The sequence below is a fragment of the Taudactylus pleione genome, unplaced genomic scaffold (genome assembly GCF_031769625.1).
Source record: "Taudactylus pleione unplaced genomic scaffold, aTauple2 ptg000147l, whole genome shotgun sequence".
NCBI classification, from domain to species: Eukaryota; Metazoa; Chordata; class Amphibia; order Anura; family Myobatrachidae; genus Taudactylus; species Taudactylus pleione.
This window is the reverse complement of record NW_028284549.1, coordinates 3,039,778-3,067,500: the sequence shown is the minus strand read 5'-3', so window position 1 is coordinate 3,067,500 and position 27,723 is coordinate 3,039,778. Positions and strand designations below refer to the sequence as shown.

The following is a 27,723-nucleotide window of genomic DNA, read 5'->3' as shown; positions in this document are numbered from 1 at the left end:
CCCCCCGGCGGACGCCTGGCGCCGGTGCAGCAGCACCCCGAGAAAATTTTTGGGAAAAAAAATAAAAATAAAACAGAGGCCGCCCATGAAGTAAAAACATGGGGAGACTGTAAGGTGGGGGGGGGGGAAAAACCCCAGGCACCCCTTCCCACCCTGGTGGACACGTGGCGCCATTGCACTCCAAAAAAATATTTTTTGGGGGAAAAAATAGACACCCCCCCCATGAAATGAAAACATGGGGAGAGTGTAAGGTCGGGAAACGCGCCCCCCCAAACCCACCCCCCCCCCCCCACCCCCGGTGGACAAGTAGCGCCATTGCACCCCAATTTTTTTTTTTCTTTTTCTAAATAGCCACCCATGAAATTAAAACATGGGGGGACACGCGCCCCCCCGGTGGCCAAGTGGCGCCATTGCACCCCAATTTTTTTTTTTTTTTTTCTAAATAGCCACCCATGAAATTAAAACATGGGGGGACACGCGCCCCCCCGGTGGCCAAGTGGCGCCATTGCACCCCAATTTTTTTTTTTTTTTTTCTAAATAGCCACCCATGAAATTAAAACATGGGGGGACACGCGCCCCCCCGGTGGCCAAGTGGCGCCATTGCACCCCAATTTTTTTTTTTCTTTTTCTAAATAGCCACCCCTGAAATTAAAACATGGGGGGACACGCGCCCCCCCCCCCCCCCCCGGTGGACAAGTGGCGCCATTGCACCCCAATTTTTTTTTTTTTTCCTAAATAGCCACCCCTGAAATTAAAACATGGGGGGACACGCGCCCCCCCCGGTGGACAAGTGGCGCCATTGCACCCCAATTTTTTTTTCTTTTTCTAAATAGCCACCCATGAAATTAAAACATGGGGGGACACGCGCCCCCCCCGGTGGACAAGTGGCGCTATTGCACCCCAATTTATTTTTTCCCTCTAAATAGCCAGAAATGAATTTAAAACATGGGGAGAGCGTAAGGTGGGGACACGCGCCCCCCCGGTGGCCAAGTGGCGCCATTGCACCCCAATTTTATTTTATTTTTTTTCTGTCAGAGATCTCTTAAACACACACCCTCAGCACGGCATACACACCGACACCCATAAAACTCTTGGAAACGTGATTTTCAGGGACATGCCCAATTGCTATGTGGGGTAACAGGTACATGCCTCCTCTTTTGTCTCCAATGGTTTGACTCGTGGGGACTTCATTTTAGGTCCCCACTGTGCTAGATGTCCCACCGGTGTTGGTGTGCTGTCCACCCCAAGTCCCCAGAAAGATAGAATTGCAAGAGCACACACACACACACACACACACACACTGTGAGGAGCACTGATACACACACACACACACACACACTGTGAGGAGCACTGATACACACACACACACACACACACACACACTGTGAGGAGCACTGATACACACACACACACACACACACTGTGAGGAGCACTGATACACACACACACTGTGAGGAGCACTGATACACACACACACACACACACTGTGAGGAGCACTGATACACACACACACACACACTGTGAGGAGCACTGATACACACACACACACACACACACACTGTGAGGAGCACTGATACACACACACACACACACACACACGCACACACACACACACACACTGTGAGGAGCACTGATACACACACACACACACACTGTGAGGAGCACTGATACACACACACACACACACACACACACTGTGAGGAGCACTGATACACACACACACACACACACACACTGTGAGGAGCACTGATACACACACACACACACACACACACTGTGAGGAGCACTGATACACACACACACTGTGAGGAGCACTGATACACACACACACACACACACACACACACACTGTGAGGAGCACTGATACACACACACACACACTGTGAGGAGCACTGATACACACACACACACACACACACTGTGAGGAGCACTGATACACACACACACACACACTGTGAGGAGCACTGATACACACACACACACACACACACTGTGAGGAGCACTGACACACACACACACACACACACACTGTGAGGAGCGCTGACACACACACACACACACTGTGAGGAGCACTGATACACACACACACTGTGAGGAGCACTGATACACACACACACACACTGTGAGGAGCACTGATACACACACACACACACACACACACTGTGAGGAGCACTGATACACACACACACACACTGTGAGGAGCACTGATACACACACACACACTGTGAGGACCACTGACACACACACACACACACACACACACACACACACTGTGAGGAGCACTGATACACACACACACACACTGCGAGGAGCACTGACACATACACACTGTGAGGAGCACTGCTATACACACACTGTGAGGAGCACTGATATACACACACTGTGAGGAGCACTGCTATACACACACTGTGAGGAGCACTGATACACACACACACTGTGAGGAGCACTGATACACACACACACTGTGAGGAGCACTGATATACACACACTGTGAGGAGCACTGATACACACACACACACTGTGAGGAGCACTGATACACACACACACACACACTGTGAGGAGCACTGATACACACACACACACACACACACACACTGTGGAGCACTGATACACACACACACACACTGTGAGGAGCACTGATACACACACACACACACACTGTGAGGAGCACTGATATACACACACTGTGAGGAGCACTGATACACACACACTGTGAGGAGCACTGATATACACACACTGTGAGGAGCACTGATACACACACACACTGAGGAGCACTGATACACACACACACACTGTGAGGAGCACTGATACACACACACACACACACTGTGAGGAGCACTGATACACACACACACTGTGAGGAGCACTGATACACACACACACACACACTGTGAGGAGCACTGATACACACACACACACACACACACACACTGTGAGGAGCACTGATACACACACACACACACACACACACACACACTGTGAGGAGCACTGATACACACACACACACTGTGAGGAGCACTGATACACACACACACACACACACACTGTGAGGAGCACTGATACACACACACACACACACACACTGTGAGGAGCACTGATACACACACACACACTGAGGAGCACTGATACACACACACACACACACTGTGAGGAGCACTGATACACACACACACACACACACACACACTGTGAGGAGCACTGATACACACACACACACACACACACTGTGAGGAGCACTGATACACACACACACACACACACACACTGTGAGGAGCACTGATACACACACACACACACACTGTGAGGAGCACTGATACACACACACACTGTGAGGAGCACTGATATACACACACTGTGAGGAGCACTGATACACACACACACACTGTGAGGAGCACTGATACACACACACACACTGTGAGGAGCACTGATACACACACACACACTGTGAGGAGCACTGATACACACACACACTGTGAGGAGCACTGATACACACACACACACACACACACACTGTGAGGAGCACTGATACACACACACACACTGTGAGGAGCACTGATACACACACACTGTGAGGAGCACTGATACACACACACACACACACACTGTGAGGAGCACTGATACACACACACTGTGAGGAGCACTGATACACACACACACACACACACACACACACACACACACACACTGTGAGGAGCACTGATACACACACACACACACACACACTGTGAGGAGCACTGATACACACACACACACACACTGTGAGGAGCACTGATACACACACACACACACACTGTGAGGAGCACTGATACACACACACACACACAGTGAGGAGCACTGATACACACACACACACACACACACACTGTGAGGAGCACTGATACACACACACACTGTGAGGAGCACTGATACACACACACTGTGAGGAGCACTGATACACACACACACACTGTGAGGAGCACTGATACACACACACACACTGTGAGGAGCACTGATACACACACACACACTGTGAGGAGCACTGATACACACACACACACACACACACACACACACACACACACTGTGAGGAGCACTGATACACACACACACTGTGAGGAGCACTGATACACACACACACTGTGAGGAGCACTGATATACACACACTGTGAGGAGCACTGATATACACACACTGTGAGGAGCACTGATATACACACACTGTGAGGAGCACTGATACACACACACACTGTGAGGAGTACTGATAAACACACACACACTGTGAGGAGTACTGATAAACACACACACACTGTGAGGAGTACTGATAAACACACACACACTGTGAGGAGTACTGATAAACACACACACACTGTGAGGAGCACTGATACACACACACACTGTGAGGAGCACTGATATACACACACTGTGAGGAGCACTGATACACACACACACTGTGAGGAGTACTGATAAACACACACACACTGCGAGGAGTACTGATAAACACACACACACTGCGAGGAGCACTGACACATACACACTGTGAGGAGCACTGATATACACACACTGTGAGGAGCACTGATATACACACACACTGTGAGGAGCACTGATATACACACACTGTGAGGAGCACTGATACACACACACACTGTGAGGAGCACTGATACACACACACACTGTGAGGAGCACTGATACACACACACACTGTGAGGAGCACTGATACACACACACACTGTGAGGAGCACTGATACACACACACACTGTGAGGAGCACTGATACACACACACACTGTGAGGAGCACTGATACACACACACTGTGAGGAGCACTGATACACACACACACTGTGAGGAGTACTGATAAACACACACACACTGCGAGGAGCACTGACACATACACACTGTGAAGAGCACTGCTATACACACACTGTGAGGAGCACTGATATACACACACTGTGAGGAGCACTGATATACACACACACTGTGAGGAGCACTGATATACACACACTGTGAGGAGCACTGATACACACACATACACACACTGCGAGGAGCACTGATACACACACACTGCGAGGAGCACTGATACACACACACTGTGAGGAGCACTGATACACACACACTGTGAGGAGCACTGATACACACACACTGTGAGGAGCACTGATACACACACACTGTGAGGAGCACTGATACACACACATACACACACTGCGAGGAGCACTGATACACACACACACTGTGAGGAGCACTGATACACACACACTGCGAGGAGCACTGAAACACACTAAGACAGAGAGGAATACCTGGGATGCTGTAGAGGAAAACGATTTACCATATTTTAGGCATGGTGATCCATGTTATAGAAATGACAGAAAAACCTTACAAGGAAAGTACAAATATTCCTATTTATAGATCCCATGCCTGTAAAATAGGCTGTTCCCCAAACTAGGTATGTACTGTAGGTAGAACACACCAATGATAGGTTTGTTGAAAATGCTACCTCCAAACTTTGTAGGATCTAGGAGCATACATGCCTACTTTGGGGCCTCACCTTTGGCTTATCGCAATCGGGTACTCCAAGCAAAAAGTGCAGGGGGCTTGGGCATGCGACAGGCACCATCATGACCCGGTACCCGCTACATAATGCCAAGATTTGCACTTTCATGTAAGGGTGGGGGTTGTGCTATAAGGACAACAATAACCATAATAAAACTTAAATCTTCTCTCATGAAGCAAATTGCAGTTTTCAGTTAAACTTTAACACACGTCAGGTTTATCGTTTCAGTTTATCCATCTTCCCATTAATAGAGGAGTATAATCCAGATTACGGGGCAGGCACTCACATACTCACTCTGTATGGTACGGCACCACCTCCTGTTGGAAGAACTTGCGGGCGCTCTCTCTGAATAGGTCATGATCAGCTGTTAGGATGCCTCTTGTGCCGATGTCCATTAACGTTTTGGCATGAGAAGGCTCCGGCCGCAACGTCTCCTCTCCGGGGCTGGACTGCGTGTGCTGGCATCTAGAAATAAGAATTACAGACAATTTATTCTACACTTCGTTAAAATTATAATTTACATATATATATATATATATATATATATATATATATATACACACACAAAATATTTGCACCAGACAACCACATGCTATCTGCGAGGCTGGCATAAGGCTATGTGCAAACAATGGCCCTCATTCAGAGCCACTCGCTATTTGCGGTCGTTCGTTCTAAAACAAGGGGTGGCTATTCAAATGAACCGTTCGCTGTTTGCGGTCTGTTCACGCCTCTATGTCTGAACGAGCGAACAAAACTTGCGTTCGTTTTTTTTAAAAATACGCCCCCTGGCCGCTCGCATCCTACGTCATGTCCGCTATTTATTAGATTAATCGAGTACATCGACCAGGGTATGAACTGCTCGCTTTTCTTGGGGCTGGTGTTTGCTACCACAATTTTGCGAGCAGTTCTGGCTCTAAAATAACCCAGTGACGTGGTCAATGACGCTGCTGTTTTAAATATGCACACCCATAAAACGCCCGTTTTGACCTTTAGGCACGCCTGCGATCGGATCTCCACTCCCCGTTTTCAAGCACCTTCCCCTGTTACCACCCACATACGCCTCTTTCTGTCACTCAAATTATCAGGCACTCGCTATTTTGCGAGCACATGAATTTCGGCCGCACTGAGTTGTTCGCGCATGCGTATAACGATCCGTACGCATGCGCAGTTGGGCAAACATCGCTCGGAGCGAACGAGCAGCGACTTACGTCCGGCTCTGAATCAGGGCCAATGATTTGTTTAATCTCTTTTCCATTTTTGACAGGTGAACGTAGGAATCATCACATACCCCCCTAAGATTGGGAGAGTGCAAATTGGGATGGGATGGGAGGGATGGTCACAGCAGGTATCTTTATAAAAATGCCTCTTCTTCTGCTGCCTGCACTAGAACAGGTGTAGATACATATTTGTCTATAATGCCTCAACGGTAGCAAGCACAAAAGAAATCAAAGAAAGAGATGTAAGCGGAAACGGACATCTTGCAACTCCCTAGCCGCTGTAGAACTACAAATCTTAGAATGCCCTGTAAGCCATGCTGGGACTTATAGTTTCACAAGAGCTGGAGACCCCCAACCTGCATCCGAGTTGTCTTGAGTGGATGAGACAGAGGTGATATCCAGTGTGGCAGCTCTCACCTATAGTGATGCCAGCTCCTTGGACAGCCTATGGCGAAACCTTGACTAATTTTTCCATGGCGGTAATAACGGCAGCCTGCTCATGACGCAGTCCCTCGAGTTCCAATACTGCATCGTGGACAGTGTGGTGTCTGGTGGATGGCTGACGTGGCAGATTCACAGTGGGACCCGCCAGGAAGCAGAAAAATGTCCGCAGTGGGCACAGCAAGCACCAGGGCGGCGACAGCTCCACCTGCCACTGCGTCCTAGTACCCGGAACATTTCAAGGTCACGCAGAGAATGGGAATGTGAAGTCTGCGAGCGCCGAGCATACACTACACCTACACTTCTGCGCAGTGTGACACCTCACGTCAGAGACCAGGACTTTCTCCCAGGGACTGTGTGAGAAATACGGGACTGTCAGTAACCATGCTCTTATCAAGCACTCTCCCTACCATCACAGATGGAGGAGAAAGTTCACGGCAGCTCGTCATCAAGATATAAACAGACTTCTGATCAGCCTGGCTATAAACTGCCTGTATTATTACGGCTATCTGTGATCCGGCTGCAAAATGTTATCATCGTGTAATGAGTTTGTGCGAAATAAGGGGTACATTTACTAAAGTGAGAGTTTTTAGGGGTGGAGATGTTGCCCATAGCAACCAGATTCTAGCTATTACCTTCTCTAGAAAGTGCTAGTTAAATGTTAAGTATAATCGGATTGGTTGCTATGGGCAACATCTCCACTTCTAAAAACTCTCACTTTAGTAAATTTACCCCTAAGTACTTTCATTAGAGTGATAAAAATCACCTGATCCATGTAAACATCACATTTGTTCTGTAAAATACATACATAACTATACATATAGCTTTATAACTACTTATATCAGCAGTGCCCTACCAGTATACCAGTAGCGGCCATCACCAACAGTGTCCCACCAATACACAAGTTGTGCCGTTCATCCTCAGTGACGCCCATCATACTAGTAGTGCCCCACTTTTATACCAGTAGTAACCACAATACGGGCGATTAACCACTGAAGTCAATTAAATGCCAAAGGTACTGCACATTAAACCCGATCACGTATGAGGCATGTATCCAGCTCTTCACACCTGCGGTTGGATAGGTGGGAAATTAAGAACACTCTATTGAGCCCCATGCATTCAGTTGTACTTCACACGTGTAAATAGAGCAGCTCCCGACCACAGACACAAGCGGAGGTGGGTTTGGGTTATTGGAGGTAATAAGTGCTGTCCCCACACCAAGCTTTTAACATTAATAAACCCCAGTGTTGCTGGTATTTCCTTACCTTCTGTGGGTAATCACCCATATGGTGGCCGTCTCCGGGGTACTACTAGTATTTATTATTAACGGTTATTTATATAGCACACATAAGGTTCTATTTACTAAGCCTTGGATAGGTGTGTAGTAGGTATTACCGCCAGCCGCATGGTTCAAATCCCGACAGCGGCAGCCCGGCAAGGGTGAAGATCCCGATCGTCCCTAAGGTAAGTATCGCTAACCTAATTCTACCCCCTAACCCTCCCTTAAGGGTGCCTGACCCTAAACCCCCCCCCAAGTGCCTAACCCTAGAACCCCCCTCTAAGTGCCTAACCCTAAAACCCCCTTCTAAGTGCCTAACCCTAAACCCCCCCCCCCTAAGTGCCTAAACCTAACCCCCCTTCCCCGCTGCCTAAACCTAAGTCCCCCGAAGGGGTGCCTAACCCTAACCTCCCCCGGGGGTGCCTAACCCCCACCCCCCCCCTCCCCTAAACCTCCCTAGGGGGTGCCTAACCCTAAGTCCCCCCAGGAGCCCTAAACCTAACCCCCCCCCCCGCGACTGTCCGCGTCCGGCTTACCTTCGTTCGGTATGCAGGTCTTCGGTCCTCCCGCGAATGGTTAATGACAGGCGTCGAGTTTTCGACGCCTTTCAGTAGTACTACGCCGGGATTAGAGAGTCTGGAAGCCGGCGGTCGGCATTTAGACCGTCGGCTTCCAGACTACATCCCTTGGATAGAGGTAAATCCAACGGAGATAAGGTACCAATCAACCAGTTCCTAACTCATGTTTTGAAACACACCCTGTGACATGGAAGTTAGGAACTGATTGGCTGGTACTTTATCTCCGGTCACTTTCTCTTCATCCAAGGCTTAGTAAATAGACCCCATATTCTCCAGCTGTTAACAGAAAATATTTGGTCATTCATATCAGTACCTGCCCCAGTGGAGTTCGCAATCTAGTATTATGGATGTCAATGTGAATGAAGCAGGTGGGCACCAGGGGTAAATTGGTGAGACACTGCCAGTGATGGCTAATGCCGGTATACTGGTGGGGCAGTGCTGATATAATAGTGGTCCCTGCTTGTATAATGGTGTGAATTTCTTACGTCAGTGGGTAACTGGCCTAAATACATAGACAATTGTGAATGCCCACCTTATGCCAGTAGTAATACCACAGTACCCACTATCACCCAGCTGTGCTCTTTCTCCTTGCACTGTTCTGCAGCTGGTGATTACTGGTAAAGAACTGTGGTCGTCTAACGTGAGGGACGGGCAGCAACTGTGATGCCATAGCTGCCAACTCTTCCTGCTTCCAGGGACTGTTACAGGTTATAAAGATCTGCATTTGCCCTTGTAATGTTGTCCCTAATTTTCAACACTTCACCTCCGATCAGAGGACAGCAGCAGCAGGGTATGTACTACCAGCCAGTAGGCATGCTCTCATTACACAGTACAGTACACACTCTCTGCCAGCACAGAAGTGGGACAAAGGTCACCGAGCAAGACAGAAACAGACTTTTCCATTACCTTATCCTGCTGAAAAAAATCTTAATCCAATCAAATAAAACCACATTACTTGCAGCAAATCAGTCATTTGGGGGAATTTCTCTCCATCCAAGGCTATTTACTAAGCCTTGGATGGAAAGTAAACAGAGATAAAGTACCATCCAGTCAGCTCCTAACTGCCGTGTCAGAGGCTGTATTTGAAAAATGACATGTTAGGAGCTGGTTGGCTGGTACTTTATCTCCATACAAGGCTTAGTAAATAGACCCCTGGATCTCTGCAAACATCAAGCTCATTCTATGATATAAACCTATAGTCAATGTCATACAAGTCATACCTCACACCAAACAAAAGATAGATAGATGGATAGATAGATAGATAGATAGATAGATAGATAGATAGATAGATAGATAGATAGATAGATAGATGTTTACAAAGGGTCATGTATCAATATCAATAGAACATATAGCAATTATAGGGGTAGTCTGGGACTTACCTGAGGACAGCACACACAGGGGCTCTGGCAGAGGGGACATGGCTGGAACCAGTGCCCAGTTGCTGGAGTGATCTCCTGAGAAGCCTCAGTGGTGCAGCCATTGTTAGTAATTCTTATAGCTGCAGCAATGACAGGGTGTAATAAGGGAAAGCAGGAAGGAGAGAGAGAGGGAGGAGGGGTCACTCATGTCTCAGAATGTACTGCTGTACTATTACATATAGATAATGCTGCCCTCTAGTGTCTAACTGTGGCATCTCTTACAACACAAGTTTGCTGCTAGTGCTATATAAAGCTGGGTACTCACCTGCACAATTGTCAGGCTGTTCTCTCGATGTCGGGTGAACGGCCGTTGGATTGTATAGGTGTGTATGCTCAGGGCCGGCTCTAGGGGTGTTCGACCAGTGCGGTCGCACGGGGGCGCCACCCGTAGAGGGCGCACCCCTCCCCAGCATCATGATTTCAGCGGGACAGTATTGTCCCGCTGTTCCACCCGTGGACTGAAGTGGCCCGCGGGTGGTCAAATCGGGAGGTTGGGGACCCCCACCGCCGCAGCTGTGCCGGACCCCGGAGTGTGAATGGATGCCAGGCGCATGCGCGCGGCATCCATTCACTGACGGGAGAGGGCTGGGGGAAGCCCACCCAGTGACGTTATTTGGAGGGGTGCCATGCTTGATTGGCTTGATTGTGAATTATATAGTTCATACACTTGTGTCAATCCAATTAGCAGCGAAGGGGGCAAGTTGCTGTTGCCACGGTGTTAAAATGCAATATGGGGCTGCATGCAGTTATCTGCAAAATTCAAGCTGCCGTAAACCGTGGCTCCTGTCGCGCTGATTCGCATCCGGCAGCACAGATGGTATAATGGTGAGCATTACTGCCTCACATCACTAAGATCATGGGTTCGGGTCCCTACCTGTGTGGAGTTTGTATATTCTCCCTGTGCTTGCATGGGTTTCCCCCGGGTACTCCGGTTTCCTCCCACACCCCAAAAATATACTGGTAGGTAAATTGGCTCCCAAAACAAATTACCCCTAGTGTGTATGTGTGTGCATATGTGATAGGGAATATAGAGTGTAAGCTCCACTGGGGCAGGGACTGATGTGAATGGCCAAATATTCTCTCTATAAACCGCTGCGGAATATGTGTGTGCTATATATATATATAACTGGTAATAAATAAATAATTAATTAATTTCATTGACCCCACTGAATTGTTCAAACCAGTCACTTAGTCAGCTGGTTTGAGAGATGATCGTGCAGAGCTTAACACTTGCAGCACAGAGGTAAGACATCAAAGTTAGGGATGGCCATCATCCATCGATAATTAACCACCAGATGGTTTTGCTATCAATGGCGGCAGGGTAGTTTCTTGAGAGGAGGGGGCCCGTGTGCAGTCTCCGACATGGGCCCCCTCCTCTCTGCCTGGCGGCCGGAAGCGCACTGACAACTCTTGTTAGTTCTTTTGTTGCACGAGGAGCATTGTTCACAGATTTGTCATCCTACAGTATCAGGATATGTTCAATGCACATTAAATATCTATTCTATCTATTCATATAGAAATCTTTGTACTGTACATACTGCTGAATGACCTTTGAACACAGCTTGTAGTGTACAGTGTGTGTATGCAGTAACTGCCTGTTTATCATAGTGATTACTTATCTCTGGGCCTGATTGGGCAGTGTATGGTAATCGCAGCCACACACAATGCCACTGAAAGCGGGCCCCCTTCTGTCCAGGAACAGTCCCGGCATTCCCCCCCCCTGACGGCAGCCCTGCTAGACATGGTCTTCAATGTTGGTCTGCAGGGTAATTTCAGGGGGTGATTCAGCTGCGGACTCAGTGACAGAGATCACGCAGATTCCCGATAATCGAGAAATTGTGCGTGCGACGGACCCGTACTGCACTTGTGCGGTAGCTGTCTGCGATTAAGCACGCAGCAAGTCTGCTGCCGTTTCTGGGTGGGGAGGGGCGGCGTCAGCCTCCGTTTCCTAAAACGAAGGCGTGTCACCGCCGTTGGGGGGGGGGGGGGGTTGGGGCAGTGACCAGCCCAGTATCTCTTTCGGCTGACAGAGATTTCCTGGCCTCTCTTGAGCATTTGCGATGGCCGGCTTGCATGACCCCATGGTCACTCAGCTGGCCGATTGTATCGCAGATGATCCAAAGCTGCATCCTGGGACGCAGCTCGGATCAGTAAATGCATACAGGAGGCTTGATACCATATTAGTGCTATTGCAGCTGCAATAATAAATCCGTCCGCTGCTGAATCAGGACCTGTGTGATTAGATCCAGTCTGCAGGACAAATCTGTGCAAAACACAGAGGAGCCAACACAGAGCTGTACACATCGGTGCTGTAGCAGGGCACATGTGCGCCATCAGCAGGAAGGTGGCTGTTCTGCAGCTTTCCTTGCAGCATACCTGCCAACTCTCCCTGATTGTCAGGGAGACTCTCTAATATAGTAGCAATCTCCCTGACTCCCTGAAGAGTCTACCAATCTCCCTGATTGCACCTTACCCCCATTATGAAGCTGTTATAGTAAAAAAAACAGAGATATGTACATTCAAATAGGATCATTAGTATAATTTCCCTGCCTAGGTTATAAGGCACAATGATCCCTATGGCTACATGTATTATCTGAAAAGTATCAGTGTGTCCTCATCAACAAGTAGATCTTACTAAAGGCGCATACACACTAGAGATAAGCTCCATGAGCGATATCGCCTAGTGTTCCCCCTGCAGTGCCGGGCTCAGTGTCGTTAACTATATCGTTCAGTGCCGGCACTCTCCCTCATCCCCGTGCTTGCAGAACCTGACAATATCGTCAGGTTGCCCTGCAAGTACGGGCGATGAAAGATATCGTCAACGACCAGAGGGAGCGAGCATCGCTGGTCGTTGACGGCATACACATTGGGCGATATTGTGAATGATTGAACGATATCGTTATCGTTCATAATATCGGCTAGTGTGTACGCGGCTTAACTGTTTTGGGGCTCATTTACATTTGGATGTAAGACATTTTTATGGCACACCTCTCAGATGTAGCAGTACACGCCCACTTTACCACCGCGCTCATAGGTGGTGCTTTCACAATCTCCCTGAAATGTTTTTTTTCAAAAGTAGGCAAGATGCCTTACAGCAGGGACTATCGAGGATCCCCACACAGTAGAACAGCGTGGTGGGGTGCTCTGAGGGTAGCGATCATGCTGACTCTTTAGCGTTGAGCACTTGAACCAGCCCTATCCCTGGTGGAAAAGATTTGTCTGGAAGTAGGCGAAATTTGGCATAGACACAACACTGCACAGTCCCCAATTCCTTCTACGTACCCTCTCTGAGATGGCCCTATGTGCAAACACCCAGTTATAATGCAGTTACAGTCACAACTAAACTGCAAACAGCTTGCCCATGCTTGTGTGTGCACATTGGTTGACACAAAAATTACTTGTGTTTAAATCCCAGAGTTCAGTTCTATAATCTGCTGGAACTGCTGCCGCTGCTGACCTGTGGTCGCTCCTGGGCATCTCACAAGAATAACTCTAGCTGGGTCAAAATATTATGAAGTGACTTGTTAGAAAGATGGCATCCTATGGCAGTGCCACACTGAAAGCCCCTGAGCTCTTCAGTATGACCCATTATACTGCTATCGTGTGACTATGGGGACCTACATTTATCAAGCTCCCAAAATATTTGGAGCCTGACTGCGGGAACCTTTGCCATCTTCAGATGGCGTTTCTTCCCGCACCGTGCTCCTTCCCCTTCAGATCCCTCCGCTGATCGGCTCCTTCTGCTGGACGCCGGGGCTTTATACACCTGTGTGAACCCTAGTTCTAGTTCTGCTGAGTCAGACTCGGCTGTGCAGAGTTTCACTGCTACAAACGTAGCAGTGAAGGGGATTTTGGAGACAGCAGATTTTCAGATTAAACTGACTCCACACCAGAGCAATGTTGAACTGCTTCGGTGACTTTGAATCCACCGCTGTTCCTCGCAGTGAGTTGGACAGTAAATTGCCAGCCCCCGATAATTAGAATAATGAATAGGCTCCTTGGCTACTACAGGTCAACTAGCAAATTTTTCACAGTAACATTTTGGCCAAAGTAGTTGTAATGCCGAAATTGGCCTCAAGATGGCGCATGATCCCTTTTGACAATATTTTTGCACAGCTAATTGATTTTGCACATTTACTTGGAGACATTTGTACAGAGGAGTCACATGAATTTAGAGGTGAAAGCACAAAATATCACGGAGTAATGCTGGGTACAGTATAAGTTACCAGTAGGTAGGGGGTATGATATGTGAACTATATATTAATTGACAATAAATTAAAGAATAGTGTACTCTAGCACTGTAGTGTACTAACAGAGTAAAAATAACTAATGTCATTTAAAGGACGCTCCCTTAAGCATTAGCTACTGTACATACCTCCCGACACAACTGAATTAAAAGTCATCAAATTAGGCCGCAGCCCTGTTCTGACCGCGGCCTTTTTCTAACAACCCTGCACCTTTGTACCATGGGTTGCAACAGGAAAAAGTATTGCCTTGTCACTTCATATGAACCAAATCACTGCTGAAGCGACACTGCAAATGTATAGCCACCATAGGTGGTGTCGCATACTGCACAACCTGACACTGCAGGTGTGCGACAAAGGGTTAATTTGCACTGCGCGTGCTCGGAAAATATTTGCACACAAGTGCGGGCGATGCTGAAACTTACACATTTCAATCGTATTTCCATTTACAACTGAAGAGGCAAAACTGGGCTGCAACGGTCCCTTCTCACCCAGGCGAAATTCAGTGAGGGAGTAAAGGAACGGGGAAAGTTGGGAAGAAATTCTGCACAGGATGAGAATCAATGTATAATGGTATGTAAATATGAATATGAAAAAAAACAACAATAATATAATCACCTAGATTAGAAATCTATCTTAAATCCAATAAGGGGGTTGGTGGTGCACCCAGGAGTCAAAAGGGTCAATATGTACAAAAAAATCCTTACCAGCGCAAGAAAAAGGTGACTCCTTAGTGGGCACTCTTAATCGAAAATAATATTACAGTGATAAATGATGATAGTATTAAAATATCAATTTTATTAGTATACTCTTTAAAACATAGGAAATTTATAGTCGTAAATATTATAACTATTGATAATTGGATTCAGCAATATATATCAGAGAGTCCTCAACTGACTCTGATTTGTTGCTGAATAAGGCGAAAATAATCTTAATTTAATACTCCTACAAAAAGAGAACATAAACTAATTTCCCTAGTGGGACATGTATGGAGTAATATCTCTCAGTAACAAGCACTTGTCCAATGTCACAGTACAAGGACACTTCAACAATTACACTCACATGTAGAGAGTTATACAATGTATGGTGGCTGCATTATATACAGAAACTTATAATTATAAGCATAAATATATAGTAATCAACCTAAGCAAATATTTGGTTTATAAAGCATAAAGGTGGCATCACATTAGACTCTCTACTATAATGAATGAAACCCGTTTCTTAACAGGGTATTTCGGATTTGAATCATTTCAAGGAAACAGGTATCAGCATAGATTGTGTTGTGACAAAATAAATACATCTATAGCAAGCAAGCTGAGTTAATAAGAAATAATTATTCCCTTTCAGTCAGTAATTAACGGAATAGGTATGATTTACCGCCGGACGCAAGTCCCGACAGCGGCTGCCCGACATGGAAGAAAATCCTGATCGTCCCTAAGGTAAGTATAGACTAACCTAATTCCCTCCCCTAACCCTCCCTTAGGGGTGCCTAACCCTAGCCTCCGCCACTGTGCCTAACCCTAATCCCCCCTCTAAGTGCCTAAAGCTAACCCCCCCTTCCCCGCCGCCTAAACCTAAGTCCCCCAGGGGGGTGCCTAACCCTAACCCTCCCTCCCCCTAGCCTAACCCTAACCTCCCGGGGGGGTGCCTAACCCTAAGTCCCCTCGGGGATGCCTAACCCTAACCCTCCCTCCCCCTAGCCTAACCCTAACCTCCGGGCGGGGTGCCTAACCCTAAGTCCCCCCCCGGGAGCCCTAAACCTAACCCTCCCCCCCCCCGCGGCTGTCCACACCCGGCATCCATTCGATCGGGATGCCCGGGCGCCGGTCTCCCGGCGTAGGTAAAATGACAGGCGTCGAGATTTCGACGCCTGTCATTTAACCCTCGCCGGGATAAAGCAGTCGGGAAGCCGGCTGTCGGGATTAAGTCCGCCGGCTTCCCGACTGCATACCGTATTAACATGTGACAACCAGTACCCGGTGGTAATTTACCTCAGCTTTAAATGAAAAGGATTCCTTTGCAAGATATTAACACCCTCAGATCAGTTGAGGGATGCAATTAGCAACATATTGAAACAGAAATGATCATAGTGAACAGATACAGATATAACAACCAGTACAGGATAATTTTCAGACAATTATCCCCTTCAAGGAAAGTATAAATATGTAGCGAATTAAAAAATTGTCAAAATATAACAGACAATCCCTGTTGGTTAGAGACATTTGTCTTTGTAATAATCCAAAAGATGCATATATGTATTATTTCATGTTATAGTCATAATCATCACTATAATTATAGGTAACGTTCCTTCATTTATCTGTTTTAATATGAATTTGCAAGAAGTAGTATCTTCCTTCCTTTTGTTGATACGTACAATTAGAATTTATGTAAATAAATCTAACAAGATAGGGTAGATAGAGGAAAATGATTCACATAAGTGTCTCCCCAGTTCTGCTGTCACTCCCTAAATGGGGTGATGAGAGAGTGAGAGGGACTAGTGTCTCAGGAAACAACAGTACAGTGTGGAGACTGTTAAAGATTTCCAGGGTGTTAGACTAGCTCGGTTACCGAGGCATTGCAGAGCCAAAATGCGCCCAAATCAGTCAGCCTGAACACCTGGAGTGATAGAAAGGGGTTTGTGCTTGTAAGTATATCGTTTCCATTGAATTAAATGAGATCCGGCAGTGGAAGGGTAAATATAGAGCTATACTGAGAGTAGGGATACCTAATGGAGCTATAATGTCAACTGTAGTCTGAGCTTCCTATAGATACTTATATATCAATCAGAAGAAGTGTGTCAGGAGCTCAAAAGACATAAAGCCCTTGTGGCTGGGTATACTCACGGTGCTGTATCATAAAACTCTGTCAGCACGAGCGCAGAAAACAGACGTGGTGAACAGCTAGTCTGCCCGGGGATAGCCGAGTCGGCTGCTTTAGCACAGAGGTCTCCTCTGTCATGCGGTGCTAAATCACGCCGATCAATCAGCGGGACCGCAGTCAAACAATATCAGGCCGCGCGGCGTGGAGACACCCTCCGTCCCACAGGCAGTCACAAAGTGTCAGCAAACAGCTGCAAGTCCGTGTGTGAATATAAGCAGACCCAGCCAGCGTGGGAATGTTAGCTTGATGCGCGTTTCGCCTAATGCTTGATCACAAGGTAGGATGCCCGTGAGTCAGCTGATAGTCACACACAGACTTGCAGCTGTTTGCTGACACTTTGGGCCAAATGTAATAGGGTGAGAGTTTAGAAAATGTGAGAGTTTAGCAGTAAACTCTCACATTGGTTGAGTTTTATCTTCAAAATGGGAAAACATCTGAATGGGATTTTAAATCGTGAGAGTTTTTTAAGTCTAAAAAAACATGCAAGTTCGCTCTGTTACTTTGTTTTTGGACTCTATTACATTGGTAAAGTTTAAAAAGTGTCAGAAACTCTAACTTTTCTAAACTCTCACCCTATTACATTTGGCCCTTTGTGACTGCCTGTGGGATGGAGGGTATCTCCACGCCGTGCGGCCTGATCTCCCTTACTCTGGGCATATTGTTTGACTGTCCGTGGGTCTCCAGTAGTCTCCATGGCTCCTGGCGGCCTCCCCTCCATCTTGTCACGGGGGACTGGGCTGCTGGGAGTCCCAGGGGCTGCTGGGTGGCTCCAGGGTTGCTGGGAGGTGCAAGAGTTTCTGGGAGATGTAGTTCTAATCTGAGCCTGCACATCCATAGTTTATACACGTGTGTCAATCCAGTTAGCAGCGAAGGGGGCAAGTTGCTCTTGGCACGGTGTTAAAATGCCCTATGGGGCTGCGTGCAGTTTTCTGCAAAATTCAGGCTGCCGTAAACCGCAGCTCCTGTTGCGCTGACTCGCATCCGTGAACCAATAATTTGATTGACCCCACTGATTTGTTCAAACCAGTCACTTGGTCAGCTGGTTTGCGAGATGATCGTGCAGAGCTTAACACTTGCAGCATAGAGGTGAGACATCAAAGTTAGGGATGGTCATCATCCATCGATGTTTAACCACCAATGGTAGATGGTTTTGCTATCGATGGCGGAGATCCAATGGTTCTGTATTGTGCTAAACATTGATATCACTTGCATAGACCATTTACATTCTGGAGCCAAACAACTCTTGTTAGTTCTTTTGTTGCACGAGGAGCATTGTTCACAGATTTGTCATCCTACAGTAACCGTATATATGTTCAATGCACTTAAACATCTATTCTATCTATTCTTATAGAAATCTTTGTACTGTACATACTGTTGAATGACCTTTGAACACAGCTTGTAGTGTACAGTGGCCTTCATTCAAACCCGCTTGCGAGTGCTATGCGCTCGCAAGCGGGTCGATGGTGGGGCACTGCGCGTGCAAGCCCCGTAGTGAGTGAGAAATTCACTCGCTCCAGGGCTCGTTACAAATGGGGCGGCTGTCGATGTTGTTCGACAGCTCACCCCGTTTTGTAGGCAGGGAGGGGGGCTGGCTGGAGAAACGGATGCGTTCCTGAAGGAACGCCTGCCATATGTGGGCGGCCCTACTGACATCACTCGTGATGTCAGCAGCGAACTTCCTGCTCTATTAGAACTAGGGATGTGCAGGCTCGGATAGGTTCGAGTTTGCACGTGGAGTTCGGATTTTTCCCTCCAAAAAAACGGAACTCAGAACGAGGCAAAACGTCATCTTACATGGACGAACATCATCATTCCTGGACAAAAGACCAGGAATGATGATGTTCGTCCATGTAAGATGACGTTTTGCCTCGTTCTGAGTTCCGTTTTTTTGGAGGGAAAAATCCGAACTCCACGTGCAAACTCGAACCTATCCGAGCCTGCACATCCCTAATTAGAACAGTCCCGGCATTCACCCCCCTGATGGCAGCCCTGCTAGACATGGTCTTCAATGTTGGTCTACAGGGTAATTTCAGGGGGTGATTCAGATGCGGACTCAGTGACAGAGATCACGCAGATTCCCAATAATCGAGAAATTGTGTGTGTGCGCCGGACCTGTACTGCACATGTGCTGTAGGTGTGTGCGATCAGGCACGCAATCAGGTAGCAGACTGTCAGTCATTGACAGTCTGCTGCCGTTTCTGGGTAGGGAGGGGCGGTAACGGCCACCGTTTCCTAAAACGGAGGCGTGTTACCACCGTTGGGGGTGGGCAGTGACCATCCCAGTATCTCCTTTGGGTGACAGAGATTTCCTGGCCTCTCTTGAGCATTTGCGACGACCGCCTTTCATGACCCCATAGTCACTCAGCTGGCTGATGGTATCGCAGATGATCCAAAGCTGCGTCCTAGGACGCAGCTCATATCAGTAATGCATACAGGAGGCGTGATACCATATTAGTGCTATTGCAGCTGCTACCATGTTAGCAGCTGCAATAGTAAATCCATCCGCTGCTGAATCAGGATCTGTGTGATTAGATCCAGTCTGCAGGACAAATCTGTGCAAAACACAGAGGAGCCAACGCAGAGCTGTACACATCGGTGCTATAGCAGGTCACATGTGCGCCTTCAGCAGGAAGGTGGCTGTTCTGCAGCTTTCCTTGCAGCATACCTGCAAACTCTCCCTGATATAGTAGCAATCTCCCTGTCTCCCTGAAGAGTCTACCAATCTCCCTGATTGCACCTTACTCCCATTATGAAGCTGTTACGCTGTATACACACACAATGATTTTGTTACCAACGATTTTATGAACGATTTTATGAACGATTTTCTGTCAGATTAATGGTGCATACACACGGTCAGATTTTTCTTCAGATCTGAAAGATAACGATTTAAAAAATCTGACATGTCTGAACAATGAATGATGTGCGTTCCCGATGGTCAGATAACAATATCTGACATCTGATGTGTTTCCAGTCAGTTTTGGACGATTTCAGTCATTTTAATGCAGTCAAAAATCGTTCGTAGTTCAAATCGTTTGCAAAATCGTTCAAATCGTTGGTCAAATCGTTCAATCGTTCATCTGACACATCTGACCGTGTGCATGCTCCATAAATGTCAAATTTTTTAAAGTGTAATGAACGGTTTTTGTAACTTCCCTTAATGAAAATCGTTCAGTTGGTCAGTCAGAATGAACTACAAGCTGCAAAGTACAAACGGGAACACGCATGAACGATAAACGTTCATCGTTATAATAACTCAGAAACTGAACGATTTTTTTAACGATTGAATGATAACAACATCGTTATAGTTAAACCTTTAAAAAAATCGTTACGTGTGTATGCACCTTTATAGTTTAAAAAAAAAAAAAAAGATACATATACTTTCAAATAGGATCATTAGTGTAAATTGAATATAAGGCACAATGGCCCTCATTCAGACCCACTCGCAAGCGGGCGCACGTACGTTAGGCGTACGTACAAAATTATTTAAATTCAATGGCTCGCTCGTATTTTCGTTCGCATCTAAAATTCCTCCCTAAACTCAGGCGACCCCTCCTCTAACTAACGAGCGTGCGAAATAGCGAGCGTACATCCCCGAAATGGCTTGAAGGGAACGCACGCACAAGTATAAACCGGAAGTGGCCTTGTCAGATGTCGATTACCTGCTCCTTTATTCTGCCTACCTCCATCAATCGTATCATGCCAATCAATGTATCAATTAGCTTAATTTTTTTTAATTTTTTCAACACAATGCAAGAAACTTTACTCTTGTCCGTGTTTGTGTTTACCCGCAGAATACGTACGGATGGAACATTCGCTTTTATTGTTCCAAAAACATGTGAACCACAATTAAACAATTGTTCTATTGCTGTGGATCCCCGCATATTTCCCGGGGTTCATTTATTTATTTAAATTTGCTTACGCATGTCACTGCATCAAGCCTATCATAACTCTCCAGAGATTTCTGGCCCTGTTGAACACATGACTCATACACTAGCCAATAAAATTGCTCCTGTTAATTTCCAAAATACATTAGCCAATCAGAAATTTTTTGCACACTTTATCAAAAATGATTTGTATGAAAAACACCATTGCCATCATGAGAGCCTCCGCATTCACCAGGCGCGAGCTGCTGGTGCTTACGGAGGTGATGGATCGCTGTATCACCAGCCAGCCTCCACCCATCACCAACCGGCAGAAGCGCTCCGCGTATGCGGAGGCACGGTCCCGCCTGCGGTCCTTCGGTTCACGCCGCAACATCGGGCAGCTGGAGCGCAGGTGGTCAGACCTGCAACGGCGAACGCCCCGCTTGCTGGCATGCTTTCGCATGCAGATACAGGAAAGTAAGTGTTATGTATTGTGGTTTTCATGTTTGTGTTTGTGGGGCAAACTGCGTGTGCATGTTTTCCTGTCTGTCCTATTTATTATTTGTCCTCATATCTGCGTGTGTATGTTTTCCTGTCTGTCCTATTTATTATTTGTCCTCATATCTGCGTGTGCATGTTTTCCTGTCTGTCCTATTTATTATTTGTCCTCATATCTGCGTGTGCATGTTTTCCTGTCTGTCCTATTTATTATTTGTCCTCATATCTGCGTGTGCATGTTTTCCTGTCTGTCCTATTTATTATTTGTCCTCATATCTGCGTGTGCATGTTTTCCTGTCTGTCCTATTTATTATTTGTCCTCATATCTGCGTGTGCATGTTTTCCTGTCTGTCCTATTTATTATTTGTCCTCATATCTGCATGGCCATGTTTTCCCTCTATTTCTGTTTTTTTCATTCTACTCCTATTTGCCTGTTTTTTGTTGGTGGGTTTTTTTTTTTTTTTGGGCCCCGGATTTGGCCAGAAACTAACCTCAATTTGTTTGACATATTGTAGGAGGACAGCCAAGACTACGCCGTCACCGTCCGGCCAGACGGCGTTCCCGCCCACTATCCCCAACCCCCAGCCAACACTCCACCCCAAATATTTCCCCTATACCCCACTCCTCCCCAGCCTTCCAAGACCCTCTCCCGGAACTGTCGGGCCTCCTTCCCCTCCGTCCCACTTCCCCCTCTCCTCCACCCACCCCTCTTCCAATTACCCCCTCCCCGGAGTCCGTCATTACCCCTCCCCGTTCTTTGGGGAATGAAGGCTCCTCCGAGGAAGAACATGGAGGGACTTCCGGAGCTCCCGTTTTGGCTCCCGGTATGTTTTTATTTTGCATTTTTTTTAAGCACAAACTGTTTGTATGTAGTCATGTGTCGTGCCTTTATTCGTGCTTTTTTGGTTTACTTTTGGTGATTTAGCAGTTTGCCTTTACCTCTTCCTGCTGATTTCAACATACACATATCACACCTGTGGGAATTTGTACATAGGCCTTGTATTTTTGGCAGCACCCCCTTTTTGTTTTGGTTTCTTTTTTTTAGGTTTAGGAGTGATTTCGTTGTGTTTTTGTTTTTTTAATGTGGATTCCCTATTGTTTTATTAATCCACACACTTTTCTCACCCACAGAGGAACAGAGGCGTCGGCAAAAGGTGGACGAATGTGTTGCCCAGATGCGCCAACATGTCATTGGCGTTCTTGTGGGCCTTGACCGGCTGTCTGGCATCCTTCGCCAGTAGTTTTTTTTGTTTATTTTCGTTTTCTAAATAAATTTTTTTGTTCTAATATACGTTCTGGCTCATTCTTTTTTTCCAAAACAAAAATAGTTTTCCCTGACATAAGTAGACTGTTCCTGCAAGGATTTCCCTTTTTTTTAAAGTTAGATTGAGTTTTGTATTTGTATGTTAAACAGCCACAAGAAACACATAACAGTAACAATGTCATTTCCCTTTTTGGGTGTAGTGTCAATTAGATATTTCTACATTTTACAGGTTCCTAGTTGGTGTGCAAGCTGCTTAGGCCAATCTTCCAAATCCAAAGGTTTGGACAGGCTTCCTTTTGGTGTGGGTTGGGAACCTGAAAACATATTTCAGTTTACATCAACTGGTGTCAGTACTGGATTACCCCTTAGTCAAATGTAAGGTGTGTTAACCTGGTTACACTTGCTGTTAACGTCCAAAAAAAGGAAGACCATTTCACTCTCCAAACATTTATTCACAACATAAATGAGAAATCAAAGTGGTCACTCCCAAAAAAAAAAGACAGTGATAATCTCAAATACAACACATGCAAATAAAATATTTAAATAAAAAAAACAATCAAGAACTGGTTGACGAAGGACCATGCCAACATGATTCCACAAACATGGCGTTGCGATATGGGTTCCAGAATATATGCCCAAAATCACCAGATCCAGGTTTGGTAAGGGTAGCAGGAAGTAGTGAGCGTTGGAGTGCCAAAGATTATGTGAACAAACAGAAGATGGTGAAAAAAATAAAAATAAATTAGATGTTCGCAAACAAACACAAACACATTAGGTATAAACACTGTAGTTTTGGTAAAACTTACCTAAAAAATCTGGCCACCACATCATCGCGTATGGCCCCCCCACATACTGACCTCCGACCAACCTCGGGGGGGCCATCCTCAGGTAAGGCATCCTCTGGCTGCATTGGGACACCACTCCTTATGGCGATGTTGTGAAATATCCCACACAGGACCACAATTTTCGACACCATATCCGGCAAATACATGAGCTCACCACCAGAGCGGTGGAGGCATCTGAATCGGCCTTTTAAAAGTGCGGAATTATACTCACTTTGTGGGCCTGGTGTGGGAGCCAAATAAGGAGTGAGCAGCCAGGACATGCAAGGGTATCCACTGTCTCCTGTGAAAAATAAGAGACAACATCAGGAACACTGTGTATCAAGCTTAACATTGTTATGTACTAAAGGTCTCCACTTACCCAGAAGCCACGCATCACCAGCTTGTAGGTTGGTTAATTTCTGCCATATCCCTGATTGCCGGATGACGAAGGAGTCATGTGCACTTCCTGGTAATTTAGCATTCAGGGACAGGATCTGGAGGGAGGCATCACATACCACCATTACATTCAGGGAGTGATAGTGTTTCCTGTTTCTAAATATTGCCTCCAGCCGTGCTGGAGGCTGAAGTGGTATGTGAGTACCATCCACAACCCCTATGATGTGTGGGAAGCCAGCTATTTGGTAAATATTGGCCTTGGCCACACAAGGGCACCCATATCCAAAGGCATTTTAATAAAATGATGGAGGTGCTTGAAAAGTGCCTCCATCACTGCCCTCAGGATCCGGGAAAAGGAGGATTGGGAGATGCCCGCCACTATTCCCACCGTTGTTTGAAACGATCCTGAGGCACAGAAATGTAACACCGCCATAAATTGCGTCAGTGGTGGTATTGCTGTTGGACTGTCAATTTGCCGCTCAAGATCACTTTCTATTAATGAGAGTGTCTATGATGATTTTGGGAGGTAGATGGTAGCGTCTTAAAACCTCATCATCGGGCATTCCAAAAAGGGTGACACGTGTTCGAAATATCTGGGGCCTTGCATGCCTACGATGCCTACGCCTGGGACGAGATTGAGGTTGGTCGGCTTCCGGGAGCAGGGCCAGAACAATTCGACCCAGATCTACCTGAAATTCAAAGTTTACAATGTAAGGCTTTTGAGCCACCCCAAAAGTAACATAAAACAACTTAGCTTTATGATACCATCCATAGCTGCTTACATGCCGGTGTATTGTCATGATACGTCAAAACTGTAAACAAGCCAAAAATTATACATCAAAAATTTACAGGGTGAATTTATGTTTGTCAAATTGGTGCAAGCCAAAACATAAAATAGGCGAAACACACATTTGGCCATCGATCAAAACGACATTGCACACCGTACGTCAAATAGGGGTCAAATGTAAGCCAAAAATGGAAAAGGGAAAACAAAAACTGGTTTACATGATGAATAAGCATCCCAAAATGCGCAAATTAGTTCGCAAATGCAAGTCACTAGACCAACAGTGAAAAATGCGCAACTTAGTTCGCAAATGCAAGTCACTAGACCAACAGTGAAAAATGCGCTAATTAGTTCGCAAATGCAAGAAAAATAATGGACTTACCAAGAGCTAATATAAAAGATTTCCCTCAAAAAGGTCTTTGGGTCCGCAAGCCTAAAAAATCTAAAAGAGATGAAATTAGTGTTAAGCTGAAAATATTAAACTAAAAACAAGAAGTAGACACCAATTGGCCACAAGTTAGACTTCACCAAACTTACCAAATCAGGAAACGAGGCCCAAAAAAAACAACAAAAATGCGAACGGATAAAAAAATAAACTGTAGCAAACCCAAAAAATGCCAAAATCTGCCAAATCCTCCAACCGTAAACCACAAACTCCAAACAACTTAACCGCCAATAATCCAACAACGCAACCTCGAATCCACACACACCAAGCCATAAATAGTGTTTATTTTCCCGCACAAATTAAGGATGAATCATAGGGACGCACAATCAATGATGCGGCCGCAAACTAAGGACGCATGTATAAATACGTCACGAAATCACATAGAATTTCTGGATGATTTCTTGCTGGAAGCAGAGACATGGCTTCAAACCAGGGAAACAATGGGCAAAATTCCGGCGGTAAGGCCTTCATGCATTTTGTCTCAATGATTATTTTCAAACATAATATTGTGCAAGTTGTGAAGTGGCTAAATCAGCATATTTACCCAAATAGGTGAGGACGATGACATGGAAGAGACTGCTGGCCCCAGTCAACCCGCCAAAGCTGCCAAAAAAAAAAGGCAGCCACATTTCACAAGAAATGAGATGGAGGTTTTGATCCAGAAGTGTGTTGACATCCTGCCCCAGGCAGACAGGAATATGAGCCAAAGCCAGAAGGGGAGAATGTGGGAGGAGGTCGCCGTTGCTGTCAATAGGGTGGGTGATTATGTCCGTTTAGCCCGGGATGTAAAAAGGCGGTAAGTAAACACTTTCCCACCCTATAAACAAGCCCCATTTTAAACAAAAGGATAATGGTTCCAATTTCATTCCACAGATGGGGCGACTTCAAATATCGTCTCAAGCAAAAACTGGCGGACAGGGCTAGGCATGCAAGGGGGACAGGTGGGGGTCCCACCCCTGTGTCATTGGAGTTGACAGACTTAGAAGAGCTGGCACAGGGGTGTGTGCAGCCTGTGGAGGTGTTTGGCGTGTCCAACATGGATACGGACATGCCAGACTTTGCGGCTCCTCATGTTGGCCCAGGTAAGTCTTGTGATGTCACCAACTCTGAAATGCTATTGTGCCAATATGTAGATTCTAATGTGACTCTTTTCTAATTTTTCCAACAGAGACACAGGCGGATGAGTCTGCTCCAGAGGGGAGCCTTGGCCGCAGAATTTCTGCTGGCTCTGCAGGGGAGGAACCAGTACATCCGGCTGAGGACCCTGCAGAAGCCAGTCCAGGGCGTGCCCCCTCGCAGGCAGTGGGCCTCCTCACAGAACTCAATTTCAAATCGGATTTCCATACGGAGATTCTGCAGAGGATGGACGTCAGTCTGATACGGGTGGCTGAGGCCCTGGAGCAAAATACTGCGGCCAATGTGACCATTGGTCAGGCCCTGGCGGAAAATACCAGGGCCAACATCCGCATCGCCGATGCCCTGGAGCAGCTCGTTCGCCAGCACATGGTGGAGCCGACCTCCCTTCCTGCCGGAACATCAGGATCCTCCACCTCTGGCACAACATCAGCCAATCCTCCAAATGTGCCTAGCCCTGTGCCTAGTCCAGAGGCCACAACATCTGCCTCTGGACAGGCCAGCCCGATGGCATCCCGGACCCGGTCTGGCGCCCACCCTCCCCCATCCAAACGGGCGAAAAAACGGTGACAGCAATGGCGACTTTTCCCACACTCCTTCTGTGCTTGGCTCATATTCCTTTCTGGTCAAAACTTCCCTCTCCTTTCTTGTGAAATGTTTTTAATTTATTTTTGTACGTTTATGTTAGCAGTTATTGATTATTTATTTTTGTGAAAAAGTATCTTTGCCAGAAAAAAAGGCAACAAAATATTATGCCAATTGGTTTGTGTTTAAACAATAAATTTATGATAAAAATCAGACATTGTATTGTGACATTATTGTACAAATGGGTTACATTTAATCCTGGCCCTAAAGGCAAAAACTGACCAAAAAACCAATTTCATTTTTTTTAAAAAAAGGCCTCTTGAAGGAACGTTTAAAAATTCACCTAACGATG

The 27,723-nt window shown here is 46.4% G+C and overlaps 1 protein-coding gene across 1 annotated transcript in view; it reads right to left on the bottom strand.

Moving 5' to 3' along the window:
- Nucleotides 1-10,588, bottom strand: part of ACADL (acyl-CoA dehydrogenase long chain) — a 47,608-nt gene extending 37,020 nt beyond the window's left edge. Inside the window, exons 1-2 of the mRNA XM_088474093.1 lie at nt 10,416-10,588; nt 5,816-5,986 (exon numbers count right to left, since the gene is read on the bottom strand). Coding sequence (XP_088330219.1) covers nt 5,816-5,986; nt 10,416-10,516 — 272 coding nt within the window. The 5' untranslated portion in view covers nt 10,517-10,588. The remainder of the gene's footprint in view (nt 1-5,815; nt 5,987-10,415) is intronic.
- Between the last annotated feature and the right edge of the window lie 17,135 nt (nt 10,589-27,723).